Genomic DNA, 17,177 nt, shown 5'->3' with positions numbered 1-17,177 from the left:
AAGTAAATTGTTAATGGTAGAACTTTGTATTATATATACTATCTGTGGGCCAGAGGACTAATACAGGCACCAATAATAGCCAGAAATCCTGCTTCCATCCCACTTAACTTAATGAGATCCTGAGTCCCAGTTACTTGTTTCCCAATATAATTGTGTTATTAGTTTTTTTTTTCAGTATATTCTGAATCCCACTACTGAGAGAAGTTTAAAGGAATAAAATGTTACCAAATTAGAAAATAGGATTCCCTGGCACTTACTTATTCTCACAGATTTACAAATACCACATTTGCTAGAAAGTGCTTCAAATTGAACTTTGTGCACGTTCTATTAGAAAAAAAAAAAAGATAGAGAAAATACTTTGAGCAGCTCTTTTTAGTAGCTTCTCTTGGAGAGGAGTCATTTCCCAGGCACCCTTGTAACCAAAGAACAACAACCCAAATATCCAAATGAAAAGAACTGTAATTTATCAAAAGGGTGAAGATTAAGGCTCCTGGTAATGTGACAGTAAAATCTGAAGTAAAACTGAAGCATTTCTCCCCAAAGTTTAAATTGTCCTTATGAGATGTACATATTTAAAAGTCTCAGAAGGGTGATGTAAACTTTGAGAAGAAATATTTCTAGATAGACATTTCAGAAGTGCTGATAGTTCAAAGAATCAATAGGGAACTTAGAGGAGATTCTTTTTTTTTTTCTCTCCCTCTTTTTTGAGACAGAGTCTCACTCTGCTGTCCAGGCTGGAGTGCAGTGGCATGATCTCGGCTCACTGTAACCTCTGCCTCCTGGGTTCAAGCGATTCTCTTGCCTCAGCCTCCCAAGTAGCTGGGATTACAGGCACCAAACCCGGCTAATTTTTTGTATTTTTAGTAGAGGCGGGGTATCGCCATTTTGGCCAGGTTGGTCTTGAACCCCTGACCTAAGGTGATCCACCCACCTTGGCCTCCCAAAGTGCTAGGATTACAGGTGTGAGCCACCACACCCAGCCGGACTAGATTCTTTACTACTGGATTTGCTATTTTACTTCAGCATGTGTGAACACTTTACCGTAGCTAAACCCAGCTGTGGCTGGTAAACAACTGCCCATCAGCCCAACTGGATATCGGAGACGGGTCATGAGACCTAAGGGGAAAGAGAAATCAATATTTCAAGCCTAGTTGCTAATACAGAAGAAAGAATGAAATATACTAGAAGATAGTATCATTATTTAAATAATTAGGCAAACAAAATTCATTCTACCAGTTAGTCCATTTGCTTATTTTCCCATTTGAAAAACATTTTCCAAAAAAAAAAAAAAAGGCTCATTGTATACAATTTAAAGAATCTAAGAAAGTATAAAGATGACCCCAAAAAAATCCCTCACAAAATCTTAGTATCCACAGAGAGATTGTTATCATCTCGGTGAACATTTTTGCAAAAATCTCTATGTGCATAATTGAAAACATGAACACATCCAATATATTTTACAGAAGTATAAATATTTTGTTAAAAGCTTTTTGCACTATGCATGTAATTGATATATGTCATTGACTATAAACAGAGCTTAAATTTATTTCCAAGATTTCACTATTATAAAATATGCCATATGTCCTTGAACATACATTTGTCTGTACTTCTCAAATTATCACCTTGTAAAATGTGATTTCCAGGTCAAAGAGTGCCCAGAAAGGCTATACTAATTTGTTCAACCACCAACGGTGTTGAAGTGTGCCCATTTTCTATACTCTTTTTTTTTTTAATGCATGGTAGAGCAAATGAGACTTCATTTGGTTCAGTAAACATACAGAATTCTATACATTAAATGTCTCTTTTTTTCTTTTCAGTGACCCACTTAGGCATACACCTTACATTTCAACTTAGTTTAATAATCATTTATTATTTATTTATTCAACTAATATTTATTAAAAGCCTGGTATGTGCTTTTAATAAAAGCTTTTAATAAAACACTATCTAGATGTTGGGAGACAGTAGAGAACAAGACTGACGATTCCTGCTCTCGTGAATATTACATACTAGTGAGAGGAAGAGAAAATAACAAGTGCATGCACACACAAGAAAAAGTAGATGATGATGATTCAGTGCAAGGCAGACCAGATAACATACAGTTACTTTAGAGTGGGTGCTCAGGAAAGGCCTTTCTGACAAGATGACAGCTCTGCTGACATTGACTGACGAAGAGCCTTCCAGGCAGATGGAACAGCATGTGCAAATGCTGGAAGACAGAAACGAGCTTGACCAGTGTAAGAACAAAAAGAAGCATATATTAAGCGCCTATTGTGTGCAAGGCACTCTTCTAGGTAGATTCCCAAAGATCACAGCAGATTCCAAGATTAGTAAAATGAAGACTCTGCCCACAGGGAGCTCTATCTCAGTGCAGGAAGACAGGCAAAGAGAGGCCATTCTAATGTGAAAGGAGTAAGTATTGTGCTGAAGATGCATATAGGGTGCCTTGGGACATAGAGAAAGAGCACTTAACACATTGTTTGACTCAAAGAAGTCTTCAGGAGGAAATGACTGAGATGAAACTAAAACATGGAGTTAACCCATGGGGAGAAACTATGAAGGACCCTACTTTCTAAGTAGAGGTAACAGAATGAGATGAAACTTAGAAATGTGAAGCATGATGGTGGGTACTTGAGCAAAACTCAGGAGGTAGAGCCAGATAAATTACACTGGAGAGGTAAGCAGTATTCTGGGTATGATGGGCCTCATAAGCCATACTAGGGAGCATTACGTTTTCTTGCAGGTGAGAGGAAGCTATTGAAAAGTCCCAAGTTAGGAGGGCACAGTCAGATTTACATTTCTTTTTCTTTTCTTCTACTTTTTTTTTTTTTAGATAAAGTTTCACTCTTGTTGCCTAGGCTGGAGTGCAATGGTGTGATCTCAGCTCACTGCAAACTCTGCCTCCCGGGTTCAAGTGATTCTCCTGCCTCAGCCTCTCGAGTAGGTGGGATTACAGGCATGCGCCACCATGACTGGCTAATTTTGTAGTTTTAGTAGAGATAGGGTTTCACCATGTTGGCAAGGCTGGTCTCGAACTCCTGACCTCAGAGGATCCACCTGCCTTGGCTTCCCAAAGTGCTGAGATTACAGGCATGAGCCACTGTGCCCAGATTTACATTTCTGATAGATCACTCTGATACTAGCAGAATGGATTAAGGAGAAATCAACAGTGGAGGCAATGAGACCAGTTAAGAGGCTACTGCAGTTGTCCAAGTGAGCAATGATTAGGGTGGTACTAGAAGGTAGGGAGAGGCAGGGATCTATAGGAGACACATTTAGGATACGAAATCAATTGCATTTGATAATTAATCAGAAGTGAGGTATTAAGAAGCATCTATTTAATTCCTATGCTTCCAACCCTTACAAGGGGCTGGATGATGCTGGTATTACCTGAGAGAGACAAAAGAAAGAGGACATTTGTAGGGAGAGTAATGGTGTAAGATGAAGCATCTATTTCATCAGTGAAGTTCAGGGCCTGCAGGATTGCAAGTGCCTTTGTCTACCAGAGAGAAGATTATGCAAAGGGAGATGCCTCAGGTAAGAAGAGAAGTGATCAGGGATGGATTCTGTAGGAAAACCACTATTTAAGGGAAGAGTAGAAGTAGGGCACGTTGGGAAGACCCACTAGGAACTTCTGAGTTGGAGAAGGCCAAAAAGGGGTGGTGTCAAACATCGAAGGAGCAACAAGTGACACTGCCAAATGTAGCAGAGAGGACCTGAACACATGAGAACTAGAAAGCACCACTGTACTGTCAAGATACGGGCCACTGGTCAAATATGGAGTGCTGAAAGCAGAAGACAGATCGTAGATGTTTAAAAAGTAAATGGAAAGTGAGAGAGTGGAGACAGTGGATGTGGACACATTTTTCCAAAAGTGCAACTTACAAGAGCAATGTGTAAAGGGAGAAAGAATTAGGGCAGCAGGAGAAGAGTTGTTTTTGTTTTTAGGATAAGAAAGTCTTAAGCATGTTTATAGAGTTAAGAGCTAAAGGGAGAAAGTCAGAAGAATAGAAGAGATACAGGAGAGAAAGGAACAGTGGATTGGCAGGTAAGGGCAAGAGCACAGGCATGCCCTCACTACTACTGGAGGGAATGAGGATGACAGGGCATGGAGACAGAAGAGGAGACGGAGGTCGCTCATACCTGGTGACTCTGGTGACTTCACTTTTCCTAGTGAGGTAGACAGATGGGAGATTTGCTAATAGGGCAGTGGTTAATTTTGGTAAAGAAGTCTTGAGAATGGTAAAAGTTTGAACAGGGAACAGGAATGGATACTTACCAGTGACTCTAAGACCTAGTTGAGGTTAAAGCCCTCATCTAACCTCATTTAACTTTTTCACCATAACCACTCTTTCTTAAGTTTTTTCTTTGGAGGAAGGAAAAAGAGGAATGTAAAGGAGAAAACTCAGAACTGACATCTTGACTCTATCTCTAGCTACAACTATGACCTTTATGGCCCGACCCAGATATTTTACCCTCACTCCTTAACCAAAATTCCAGTGACTGCCTGGAATATCCGTGTGAATGCATCCCACAAGTGGATAAAAATGTCCTTTGATATATTCCTGATACTTAGAACCAGTGTAATGGAAAAGTGAACTCTTTCCAAAAGGAATATTCACTTTTCATGAGAGAAATCTAAAAAAGAAATGCATGACAAGAAGTCAAAGTAATATGAAATGTTACAGTGGATTCTGAATTCTGCAATGCTGAGGTAAGAAGATTCCCCATGGGCTCAGAGTGGTTCAGCACAGGCTGAGCAAGGGCTAAAGGCCAGAGAGGTGATTGTAATTGTGCTGGAGCTTTCTGGGATCCTATATCTGTCCACAGATGATAGGTTTGCAAAAATAGCAATTATTGCAAACAATGGCTGGGAAGATGGGTTAAATATGTTTCTGGTATAGTTACGCTAAATTGTAACTGTGAAAGGCTGTATTCTCTGTGACTTTTCATATTCTCCAAACAAGAAAGAACAGAGAATGAGAGATATAAGGGTAATTTTCTATTGCAATTGTCTAAAGTAGAGAGCAGATTTATCAGGGCAAAGGAAAAGAAGCATCATTATTTAGGGTATTTGAAATCTTATTACATTTAGTCCTATGTAAATTTCCAGAACAAATGCATAATGATTGATGACTATTTGCTTCTCTGTCATCTATCATTTTTCTAACCTAGTAGAAATATAAGAAATTGACCTACCTCTTGCCCCCAACCAACTAGAAAAATGAAGAGGCACCAATAAGAAATAATTGTTCAAAAGATAGGTTGTACTTCAAGCGCTTAAACCATTTCTACAGGGAGATTTGCTCCTGTTGAGTGCCTGATACCAAAGATGCATTGCCCATCAAGGGCCTGGCTCCCTGACTCACCCAGTTTGAAGTTCCCCACTTACCGGCCGCATTGTGCTGGTGATACCAGATTAACTCGGGGATTGATTGAAAGACGTGTCTTTCACTCACGTACCACTGTCCTGAGTCATTCTTTTTTATCTGATAATGTTTTATGGCAGCCTCTGCACTTCTACAATCAAGAACATGTGAATTACTAGAAGAGTTAAAGATCACTTTGGATCTAAGCCAACTCATTAAACGACAGGACTCCAGTTCTAAAACTCATCCTAGCAACACTACACTGAGAAATGGATTGACTAAATTCAACAAGTGCCTCCCCATGCCAAGAAAATCCCTCAACTAAATTATTGGGGCCTTAGATTCAAACATAACTTCAGCCAAAGTTGTCTGAGTGACAAGACCAGTGTTCAAAAAAGTAGATCTCACAATTAATACATATAAGTACATACTGAATATCAAGTATTGGTTAAATGAATGAACACAAGCACTGTGAGCAATTGGAGATGTGAGACAAGAAGGGAGGAAAAACCAATGCCGGGTGCATTAGTTAGTAGGTTACTACTATGGGTAATTGGGGCTCAATACTTGTAGGAACCTAGGAGAGACTGCAGAACACACTTCACAGTTGTCCCACTGAAGTGCAAAGAAGCTGAGATATTTATTCACAAACTCCCTTTCTCTTTAATGTAGGGTTGCTCCTGGGATGTTACCTCTCAGGCACTTTCAGCCTAGCGGTAAGTCCCACAAGTTCCCACAGCCAGAGAACATCCTCAGGCAGACAGACACAGGAAGCTTTCTGAGTACAACAGAACTTTCTGCAAGTGAATCCCAGAACAGACCAAGGGATATGAGGAAAGTGCCCAACAGTGTCTACTACAACTTTACTTGATGGTTGAGAAAAGGAAGACAGGAGATGTTAAGAAATTTACCCAATGTCACACAGAGCATGCTAGGGACATATCACAGACTGGCTGGTTTTTCTAACTTCCAGGCCTACAATCTTTTCCCTAAGCTAAGCTCTCACTAACATTCTCTATGTGATAGAGACTGTCCCAGGGATTATTTCTATAGTAACCAAAATCACAAGTGCTTACCTTCTAGCTCCTGTAAATACGGAAATTGTGTAGGATCCTAAATGTCTTGAATCTCTGACAATAAATGCACCTTCTTTAGACTGCAAAACAAAATCATTTATTGAATAAGTCTATTCTTTCTTAGAAAGACAAACCTACAACTCAGGGATGAAAATCAAAGCTATATTGACTTACCATAAATAAGCAACCTACTATATTCTCAATATAAAGGATTAGATTGTCTTTGCAAGTACACAAAATCTTATCTCCCTTATAGATTTAGAAGTCACACCTGTAAAATAAACTGTAATTGGGACATGCATTTATAATGTATTTTAGAATATTGTTACTGATTTTTCTAAGAAAAATTCTCTATTTGACAACCTTGTACCCTACTATTTATTTTTGTTATATTGATCAGGATGATAGATTAAAAATCACTGTAGAATAGGAAGAACACTGGGACAGACTGACTGGATTGTACTTTGTACTTTGGAAGAAGAGCAACAGGGTGGCAGGGAAGAACACAGCTGGGGCAGCAGGGAGTGGGGAAGGACACCAGAGTTCATGGCAAGGAGGGAGAAAGAACAGATTTGGGGGAGTCTGAAAAGAAAAGCAAAAGAAACCATGTTAGTTGTAGTACGGGTATGGGAGAGATTAAAAGAAATGGTAAAGGGAAGAAGATGATCATAAACCTGAAGTTATATTATAAATTAGATTCCTATTAACACTTTTTGGGAGATGCCAATAAAGCTGTAAATTGTTTTCAAAGAATCTTGAATGTTGGATTGTTTTGATTCATTTGTTTGATATTGTAAAATGATTTAGCTTTACTGAGTGTACTTATGCTTATGAATAGGGAAAATACATCTCAGAATCTTGTCAAACCCATAGAAGCTTACACTTATAAAGTGCTGGTGTTATTTACATTGTGCTTGAGAATTGCAGAACTCAAATAGCATGGTCTGACCCTCAAGGTAAACGTATTACATTAAATAGAATCTTCTCCTTCTCATTCCAGATATTCACCAATTAAAACAGTTTGACCAAGCCTTATTCCCTGGCCAAAATGTTTTAATCAAAGAATCTCTTGCAGCCATTCAAAATAATAAAATCTAGCTTTTACTATATTCCTACAGTGGACAAGGGTTCTGTTACATACCACAGAGGACACGATGTAAAAGACAAAGATGAAAAAGTCAAGTTGAATGTATTGTGTATATGTATATAATACACACAAACAAGTATACAGAATATGCATATAAAGTTGCATATGTAGTGATCGCTTCATAGAAACAAAGTACAAGCAAGATTTCCTGACTACAAAGCAATAAAACCAGAAATTAGTAACAAACTCAAAAGTAAAAAAGCTCCTATCACCTGTAGATTTTTCAATTTTCTTCCTTCCTTTCCTTCCTTTCCTTCTCTCTCTCTCTCTCTTTCTCTCTCTTTCTCTCTTTCTCTCTTTCTTTCTGAGATGGAGTCTCACTTCATCACCCAGGTTAGGGAGCAATGGCATGATCTCGGCTCACTGCAACCTCTGCCTCCCAGGTTCAAGCCATTCTCCTGTTCTCCTGCCTCAGCCTCCTCAGTGGCTGGAATTACAGGCACATGCCACCATGCCCAGCTAATTTTTGTATTTTTAGTAGAGATGACGTTTCGCCGTGTTGGCCAGGCTGGTCTCAAAATCCTGACCTCAAGTGATCCACCTGCCTCAGCCTCCCAAAATGCTGGGATTACAGGCGTGAGCCAGCATGCCTATGCTTTTAAATTCTCTTTCACATAGCTCAAGGAAATTCAAATAAAAGCAAAAAATATCTAGAAAGTAATAAGGAAACTTCACATGTTAGTACCTCTGCTATGCAGTTCAAGCAGTACTCAGAAAAATAAATTTATAGTCTTATTACTTATATCAATAAACAATAGCAATAAAAATAAGCATATTTAACTCAAGAAATTAGGATTAAAAACTATAAAATAAGTCCAAGTCAAGTAGAAGAAATAAATTAATAAAGACAAAATAGAAAATAATAAATTATTAAAGTAAGAATATAATATGACTAGTAAATTCAAAGTCTGACTGCTAAGGAAAAAATAATAGACAACTGCTAATTAACCTAATCACTAAATAATGGTGAAAACCCATCAAAAATAATAAGTCACAAGGAGAAAATTATCAAGAATCCAGTAAAAATTAAGGAATTTACTTGATTCTATACAATAAATTTGGAAACTCGAATGAAATGTATAATAAACTAGCAAGACATAAAATTTACCAAAATTGAATGCAGAAGAGTTAGGAATCTTAATGGACCTGTTGAGTAGAAAAATTGATAGGGTTTTTAAAAAGCTACGACTTTTTTTTTTTTTTTTTTGAGACGGAGTCTCACTCTGTCGCCAGGCTGGAGTGCAGTGGCATATCTCGGCTCACTGCAACCTCTGCCTCCTGGGTTCAAGCGATTCTCTTGCCTCAGCCTCCGAAGTGCTGGGATTATAGGCGTGAGCCACTGAGCCCAGCCAAAAGCTACCACATTTAAGCAGTACTATAGTCACACGTTACAATGTACTGAACCTTAAAGAAAAAAAAAATGGTATAGAGATGAAACTATGCCAGAGCACATGACATGAAAAGAAGAAAAACTTTTCCGTTTGTATGTATAAAATGAGCTTAATATCAATAATCAACAACACAGCCAGAACTGTGCACAAAAGAGAAAACTACTGACCAGTCTTATCAATTTAAAACTTCTAAATAAAATGTTAAGAAACAAATCCAGTGGCACAAAAGAATGATATACCATGACCAAGAAGAATTGCATGACGAGTGTAAGAATAATTCCATATTTGGGATTTTATTAATATAATTTATCATATTATTAGGTTTGTGCAAAAGTAACTGTGGTTTTTTTCCATTAAAAGTAACTAAAAGTAATGGCAAAAACCGCAGTTGCTTTTGAACCAACCCATACAGCAGACCTAAGGAGAAAAACCACATGAACATCCCTAGAGATGTTGAAGAGCCGTTTGACAAATTTCAACTTCTAGTATCAATTTTTTAAAATCCTCAATAAAATAGGAATGTGTGTATACTTCCTTAACACAATAGCACTTAGTCTCAAATCCAACATCATGCTATATGTGGAAATCATTCCAAATAAAATCTCAAAAAGGGCAGGACGCAGTGGCTCATGCCTGTAATCCCAGCACTTTGGGAGACCGAGGCAGGCAGATCACTTGAGGCCAGGAGCTCAAGACCAACCTGGCCAACATAGCAAAACCCTGCCTCTACTGAAAATACAAAGTGGTGCCACATGACTGTAATCCCAGCTTCTTGGGTGACTGAGGCATGAGAATTGCTTGAACCCGGGAGGCAGAGGCTGCAGTGAGCCGAGATTGTGCCACTGCCTTCCAGTTTGGGCAACAGAGCAAGACCGTCAAAAAACAAACAAGCAAAAAAAAAAAAAAAAAACGGGAAAAAAGAAATAATGCCCACTACTATCGTCGCTGGCATGTCATACTGTTCTGGTGACACTAGTCAATTCAACTAAGTGAGAGGCAAACATTAAAAGTACTATATTAAAATTATAAAAAAGGAGTTGAAATCATCACTGTCGGCTGCTGATTGTATACTGAAAACCCAAGAGAATCAAGTGAAAACCTACTACATAAAACATTAGAATTTACCAAAATTATCAGTTACAAAATTAATTCACAGAAATAAAAAGCTTCATAAGTAAAAACAAGATATACTCATTTATGACACCAACACAAAAGATGAAATACTTTAAGATAAACTTAAAAATAAATATGCAAAAGTTGCATGAAGAAAACTCTAAAATGCTCCTGAAGAATACAAAAATGTCTGCTTTTCTCTTTAGGTGTTTAATATACCTATGGTTATTTTTCCAAGAGGTATGAATCTAATTTTAATTTTTTTCTATATGAATATCAATATATGGCTTCTAGAACAAAAGGGTCCCCAAACCTCATTGATTTGTAATGCCTGAAAATTTTTTCCCAATTTAATCTGTACATTTAATGCAACCACAAGATGATTCTGAAGTTTATATGGACAAAAATATATACTAATACACCCAGAATATTTCTGGGAAAGAATAACGAGGGAGGCTAGCCACACTAGAGACAGCCTCAGTACTTAAAACAGTGTGGTAGTCCTCTGTGAGGGCTGATCAATAAAACCAAGTAGAAAGCCCAGATATAGTCCAAAATAGGGATTTTGTTTATTATGACAGTGGCATCTCAAATCAGTGCACAAAAGTGGATGTTTGGTAACTATCCAGAAGAAAATAAAGTCAGATCCATATCTTACTCCTTACATTAGGAAAAGTTACAAATGGATCAAAGATACAAATGCGTAAAATAAAACCACTAAAGCGATCAAGAAACATGAGAATATTTTTTAACAACCTGGGGATGGGAAAGGCAATACATATAAAATTCAAATACTCTCCAGGCCAAAAGACCATAAGACAATAGAAAAACTGCAGAAAATAACGCCACATGTCACAAAGGGCTAATTTCCTTAATATAGCTACATAGGTCCTACAAATTCTGAGAAAAACCTCAAAAACCCAATAGAAAACAATGCAAAGGATATGAACAAAGAGTTCACAGAAAAGAAAATACAGACATATAAAATTTAGTATATAAAAATGCTTAGCATTCCCAGAATATGAGAAATGCAAATTAAATCCACACTGAGATCAGGTGTCAGAGAGCAAAGATCCAGACGTTTTCTTTTTTTTTTTTTTTTTTTTTTGAGGCGGAGTCTCGCTCTGTCGCCCAGGCTGGAGTGCAGTGGCCGGATCTCAGCTCACTGCAAGCTCTGCCTCCCGGGTTTACGCCATTCTCCTGCCTCAGCCTCCCGAGTAGCTGGGACTACAGGCGCCCGCCACCTCGCCCGGCTAGTTTTTTTGTATTTTTAGTAGAGACGGGGTTTCACCATGTTAGCCAGGATGGTCTCGATCTCCTGACCTCGTGATCCGCCCGTCTCGGCCTCCCAAAGTGCTGGGATTACAGGCTTGCGCCACCGCGCCCGGCCTGATCCAGACGTTTTCTATAAAGTGTCGGCTGAAAAGGCTATGGGAAAACAGACTCGCTGTTTTCTGGTAGACATATAAATTGATACAAATCCTACTGAGGACATTTCAATACCTGTTAAAATTAGAAATGTGTATTTTATTTACCCAGAATTTGCACGTTTGAGGGTTTATCCTACAAACCCATATAAATGGGAAAAGATATGTGTATAGGTTATGGATGGTAGCATTGTTTCAACAGCAAAAGAATGTACACTATCTAATTTTCATACGGAAGAATTGGTTTTAAAAATTGTGATACACTCAAACTAAGGAGTACTATGCAGGTATAAAATGAAGGAGGACACGTTTTGTGTACTGATGTGGAAAGATTCTAAATATATATCCTTATGTGAAAAAATAATATATATATAAATGTATATAGTATGCTATCATTTGTGTAAAAGTAGCAACACAAGAAAATATATTTGAACTTCCTTGTGTATGTGTTAAATATCTTGGAAAGGACACAAAATAAACTAATACTAGTTTTTCTGTGGGGAGGGAAATTGGTGGCTTGCAGACAAGATGAAAGAAAACTTTCCAAAATCTTTCGATTTTGAACCACGTGAACATACTGACTATTGAAATATGAAATAAATAAAAATTATAGGATATTGCTATGAATTGTTTGTGCAGTAAATTTGAAAATAAATTTAAAATAGGCAATTCTCTAGGTAAATATAAATTACCAAATATTTCAAAAAGAAAAGGAAATTCAATCAGTAATCACGTATCCACCTGCTTGTAAAAGCAGCATATCTGGACTATGTTACAGGACAGTTATAGTAGCTAACCATCCAATATAAACTATTCCCGAGATAGGAAAGACAGCCAAAGCCCCACCCCTTAACTCATTTTATGATATTAATGTAACCTTTATACTAAAACCAAAGAGAACAGAAAATTATAAGCCAGGCTCCCTTTTGAACATAACAGGATAAATGCTGAATAAAATACAAGGACACCCAAACCAGAATATGTATTTTAAATGCCTTGTGACAAGTAGGAGGGCCAGATGTATTTTTAAAATAAAAATTAGAAGGCCAGGTGTGGTGGCTCACGCCTGTAATCCCAGCACTTTGGGAGGCCGAGGCGGGAGGATCATGAGGTCAGGAGATGGAGACCATCCTAGTTAACACAGTGAAACCCCGTCTCTATAAATAAACAAAAAATTAGCCTGGCGTGGTGGTGAGGGCCTGCGGTCCCAGCTACTCGGGAGGCTGAGGCGGGAGAATGGCCTGAACACGGAGGCGGAGCGTGCAGTGAGCCGAGATCGCGCCACTGCACTCCAGCCTGGGCAACGAGTGAGACTCCGTCTCAAAAATAAATAAATAAATAAATAAATATAAAAATTAGAAAATACATAAATTAGAAAAACTTTTTTTTTTTTTTTTGAGGCGGAGTCTCGCTCTGTCGCCCGGACTGGAGTGCAGTGGCCGGATCTCAGCTCACTGCAAGCTCCGCCTCCCGGGTTTACGCCATTCTCCTGCCTCAGCCTCCCGAGTAGCTGGGACTACAGGCGCCCGCCACCTCACCCGGCTAGTTTTTTTGTATTTTTAGTAGAGACGGAGTTTCACTGTGTTAGCCAGGATGGTCTCGATCGAAAAACATTTTTAAGATAGAAAAAAATATGTATATTTTAAATATCCCATGCTTTATACACACATACACACTCATTTCTGATAAAGACCCAGATGTGGAAAGTAAATCCTTAATACATTTAAAAGAGGATAGAAATCCATTAATTACTTCAAGAGGAAGAAAAGTTTCTTATACTAAGAAGAAAAGAAGCATAGAAAATAAAGGAAAATTTGAGAAATGTGACCATATTAACCTTTTTAAATTCTATGCAAGAAAAGAAAACAGTATAAAGTTTTCCTAAAAGCCAGAAACCAGAAGAATATATTTACAACATATAGCTGACAAAAAAGATTGGTATTCAAAATATTTTTTTTTTATTTTTTTTTTTATTTTTTATTTTTTTTTGAGATGGAGTCTCACTCTGTCACCCAGGCTGGAGTGGAGTGGCATAATCTTGGCTCACTGCAATCTCCACCTCCCAGGTTCAAGCGATTCTCCTGCCTCTGCCTCCTGAGTAGCTGGGATTAGAGGCGCCCGCCACCATGCCTGGCTAATTTTTGTATTTTCAGTAGAGATGGGGTTTTGCCATGTTGGCCAGGCTGGTCTCGAACTCCTGACCTCAAATGATCCACCTGCCGTGGACTCCCAAAGTGCTGGGATTACAGTCTTTAGCCGCCGCCCCCGGCTGTATTTTTTAAATACAGACTTACAAGTTCAAAAGGCAAGCACTATAGAAAAGTGGACAAAAAATGTTGACAGGCATGTCACAGAAGAGTAAGCTCAACTGGTCTACAGACACTTCAAAAGTAACTCAGTTGCACTGGTAATCAAGAAAATGAAAAGGTATACAATTTCTCACCCAATGAATTAAAAATAACTGTGAAACTACTTGCCACCTGCTGGCAAGAATGTTGGGAACCAATTTATCTCATTCACCACAAAAGCATAAATTAGCATAACCATTTTGAATCATGTTTTGAAAATATCTAATAATGTTAAATCTGCACATACCCTGTGACCACATAATTCCATCTCGCCCTGTGTACAGAATTACATTTATAAGAAAATTCATTGCAGCACTGTTTGTAACAGTAACAAATCAAAAACATTTTGAATGTTTATCCACATTGAATACAATTTTATATAGTAATATCATGAAATACGCTAATATGCAGTTAAAGGAATGTATTTGATCTATTGTACCCATATCGATAAACTTTGAAAACATAATGTTTAACTAAAAAATCAACATACATATGATCTCCTTTCTATCAAATGGTAGAATACATAAAACAACATTATAGATTGTTTATGTGCATGCATATATGATCAAAATTTAAACACATGGAGAAAACAGGAACATACCCTTCTACTGTGATTGCCTCTAGGGAATGAGAGAGGACCAAAAAGATGAAGGGGGTGGGCTTCAACTTTATCTGTAATGTTTTATTTATTTTTAAAATGTCATGGCCAAATTTTAATATTTGCCATGTCTGGGTTGTGGGCCTGTGCGTATAATTCCCTATTTAAGTCTCTGAAAAGAGATGAGACCCTTGCCTTGTCTGGCTTCTTTTCAGATGCAGAAGCTCTTATACTGAATCTCCACAGCCCAGTGATTTGGGCCATATTACCTGTGACCAGTGTGCTAACTGCAGACCTCTTCTGGGACTTTCCTTCTCTCATTCTGCCCACCTGTCATAACATTTTATTTCTCCATGTTGGACCTATTAATGTCATCTTACAAAAGGCCATTTGCTGTGACCATACCAAGAAGATAGCATATTTTCTGCCACACTCAGTTTCCTCCAAGCAAGCGAGGCCTGTCCAACCTGCACCCACGGTCACCTGAGATGGGCCTGTGTCCCTCATTCTCTGCCTATAGCCCCTGCTATGAAGTGGATCTTCACTGTACCCTGAGCCATTACTGGCATTGAGTTTTGAGTTACAGAACTGATTCTTTCTCATTCGCATTTCTAGATTTCCTCAATATCCAACAGCAGAGCAAAATGACACACATACTCTTACCTAGTTTCTAGTTTTGACTCTACTTTCACCCACAGTTAATGTTTACTGACAGTTGGAAATTTAAACTATAGGCAGCTTTGTTTTGGTTTGACCTAAATGAGCAGTTTTGATATGAGTTTGATATTTTGGCTATTCTACTCTTTCCTTTGTTTCCAAAGAACAAAGACACTGCAGCAGCATGTATTTTTCTTTGTTTGTGTTTTTAATGAGTCTAACCTAAGTTCCTGAGGATCGAGTTTATACTTGACTGCCTTTGATGCAAAGATTATAATGAGCAACTCAAATACAGGACTCCAGACTGGGTGTGGTGGTTCACACCTGTAATCTCAGCACTTTGGGAGGCCAAGCCGGACTGATCATTTGAGCTCAGTAGTTCAAGACCAGTTGGGCAGCATGGCAAAACCCCATCTCTATAAAAAGTACTAAGAAACTAGCCAGGCATGGTGGCACACCTGTAGTTCTAGCTACTCAGAAGACTGAGGTGGGAGGACAGCTTGAAGCCCAGGAGGTCAAGACTTCAGTCAGCTGTTATCGAGTCACTATACCTCAGCCTGGGTGACACAGCAAGACCATGTCTCAAAAAAAAAAAAAAAATATATATATATATATATAGAGAGAGAGAGAGGGAGAGAGAGAGAGAGAGAGAGAGACTCCATTGGCTTGGCAGAATGCACCTTGGAGTGAGTGCAGGAGTCTCCATATGTTAGAGCTGAAATCCTTTCAGGAGAAACATATTTCTGAAATTATAATGAAAGTTGTTGGAAAACATGATCTAATACAAATATATCTGATTTACAGCTTCACATAAAATATATAGTTGGGATGTAATGATATTTTAGAACTAGAAAAGACAAGAAATAATATGCTTTTTTAGTTGGTTAAAGTCTTTATAAGTACTTCTCAGAAATTTTGAAAATGTCCACAAATACCTCTTGTCTCAATAGACGTTCTGCCTGATTTCTGGTAATGTTTCTATGGTACCACCTGTAAAAGCAATAAAAATGATTTTTAAATTTTATATTCAATTTTTTAAAGAAAAAAACAGGGCTTCATTTCCTTCATTTTTAAGAACTTACTTCAGATCTGATCTTAGAAAGTTGAGTGTTTTTTTTAAATTCAGATAAACAATAATATATCATTATGTGTTAATTAAGTTTAATATAATTTTATTTCCAAGCCAATATCTAGTTTATTCTATCATATCTCAATTCAACTTCCAATGTATACTTAGTATACATTATGAATGATTTAACTTCTTATAAATTTCCATGAAAGGTATGTGACAAAGACCTCATCATCTTGAACAAACACTGAGTTTTGGCAAACTAAAAAAATACTCATTTCTGTTTTTCCTCTCAGAAACTTCCTACTTACACGTTTTTATAGGTGCTTTGTTACACCTTCCAAAAATTAAAGCCCATTCTTACTTTTCTGACACTCCTAAGTGCATTACGTTATATATAGTCAGTAGTTAGTAGATGTTCTCACTTACAAGTGGGAGATAACAGGGGGAACACATAGCCATAGAGATGGAAATAATGGACACTGGGGACTCCCAAAGCAGGGAGGATTGAAGCGGGGTGAGTTGAAAAATGACTTATTGGATAAAAGGTTCACTATTTGGGTGATGAGTACACCAGAAACCCAATACCCACCATTACACAATACATTGTTGTTAGAAAAAAAAGAAAAAGAAAAAACTTGCACATGTACCCCCAGATCCAAAATAAAAATTTTAAAAAATCATAAAACAGAATACATGTAACAACCAATACATGAACTTGCCTCTGACACCCTCTCCCGCCCCATCTCTCTCCTGAGTCTCCCGTCACTCACTAAGCTTCAGTCTCATTGGAATTCTTTCCTTCCCCAGATTCACCAACCCCTTTTCTGCCCTCAATCATGCTGTTTTCTCTACATGAAACATGTCATTAAATGACTTTAGAATATCAGAAGTACACACAGTGAACATAATTAACTAATATTGTAAGCTAAACGTACAGTTTGATATGTTATACCTAGTCAATAAGCAAATGTTGTACAGGAAG

At 37.8% G+C, this 17,177-nt stretch overlaps 1 protein-coding gene across 2 annotated transcripts in view; it reads right to left on the bottom strand.

Annotated features, from left to right (window-relative positions):
- TXK (TXK tyrosine kinase) overlaps positions 1 to 17,177 on the bottom strand; it is a 68,083-nt gene that overhangs the window by 22,642 nt on the left and 28,264 nt on the right. For both annotated transcript variants that reach the window (XR_004438029.1, XM_033214743.1), the window contains 4 exons: positions 16,059 to 16,113; positions 6,443 to 6,522; positions 5,390 to 5,517; positions 1,042 to 1,116 (listed from right to left, as the gene is read on the bottom strand). Coding sequence is in view for 1 of the 2 variants with exons in the window: in XM_033214743.1 (XP_033070634.1) it covers positions 1,042 to 1,116; positions 5,390 to 5,517; positions 6,443 to 6,522; positions 16,059 to 16,113 (338 nt within the window). In the remaining variant the exon portion in view is untranslated. The remainder of the gene's footprint in view (positions 1 to 1,041; positions 1,117 to 5,389; positions 5,518 to 6,442; positions 6,523 to 16,058; positions 16,114 to 17,177) is intronic.

The sequence above is a fragment of the Trachypithecus francoisi genome, unplaced genomic scaffold (assembly GCF_009764315.1).
Source record: "Trachypithecus francoisi isolate TF-2019V2 unplaced genomic scaffold, Tfra_2.0 Lachesis_group1, whole genome shotgun sequence".
Lineage (NCBI taxonomy): Eukaryota > Metazoa > Chordata > Mammalia > Primates > Cercopithecidae > Trachypithecus > Trachypithecus francoisi.
Note: the sequence above shows the minus strand (reverse complement) of the source record. Positions and strands in the feature narration are given on the sequence as shown.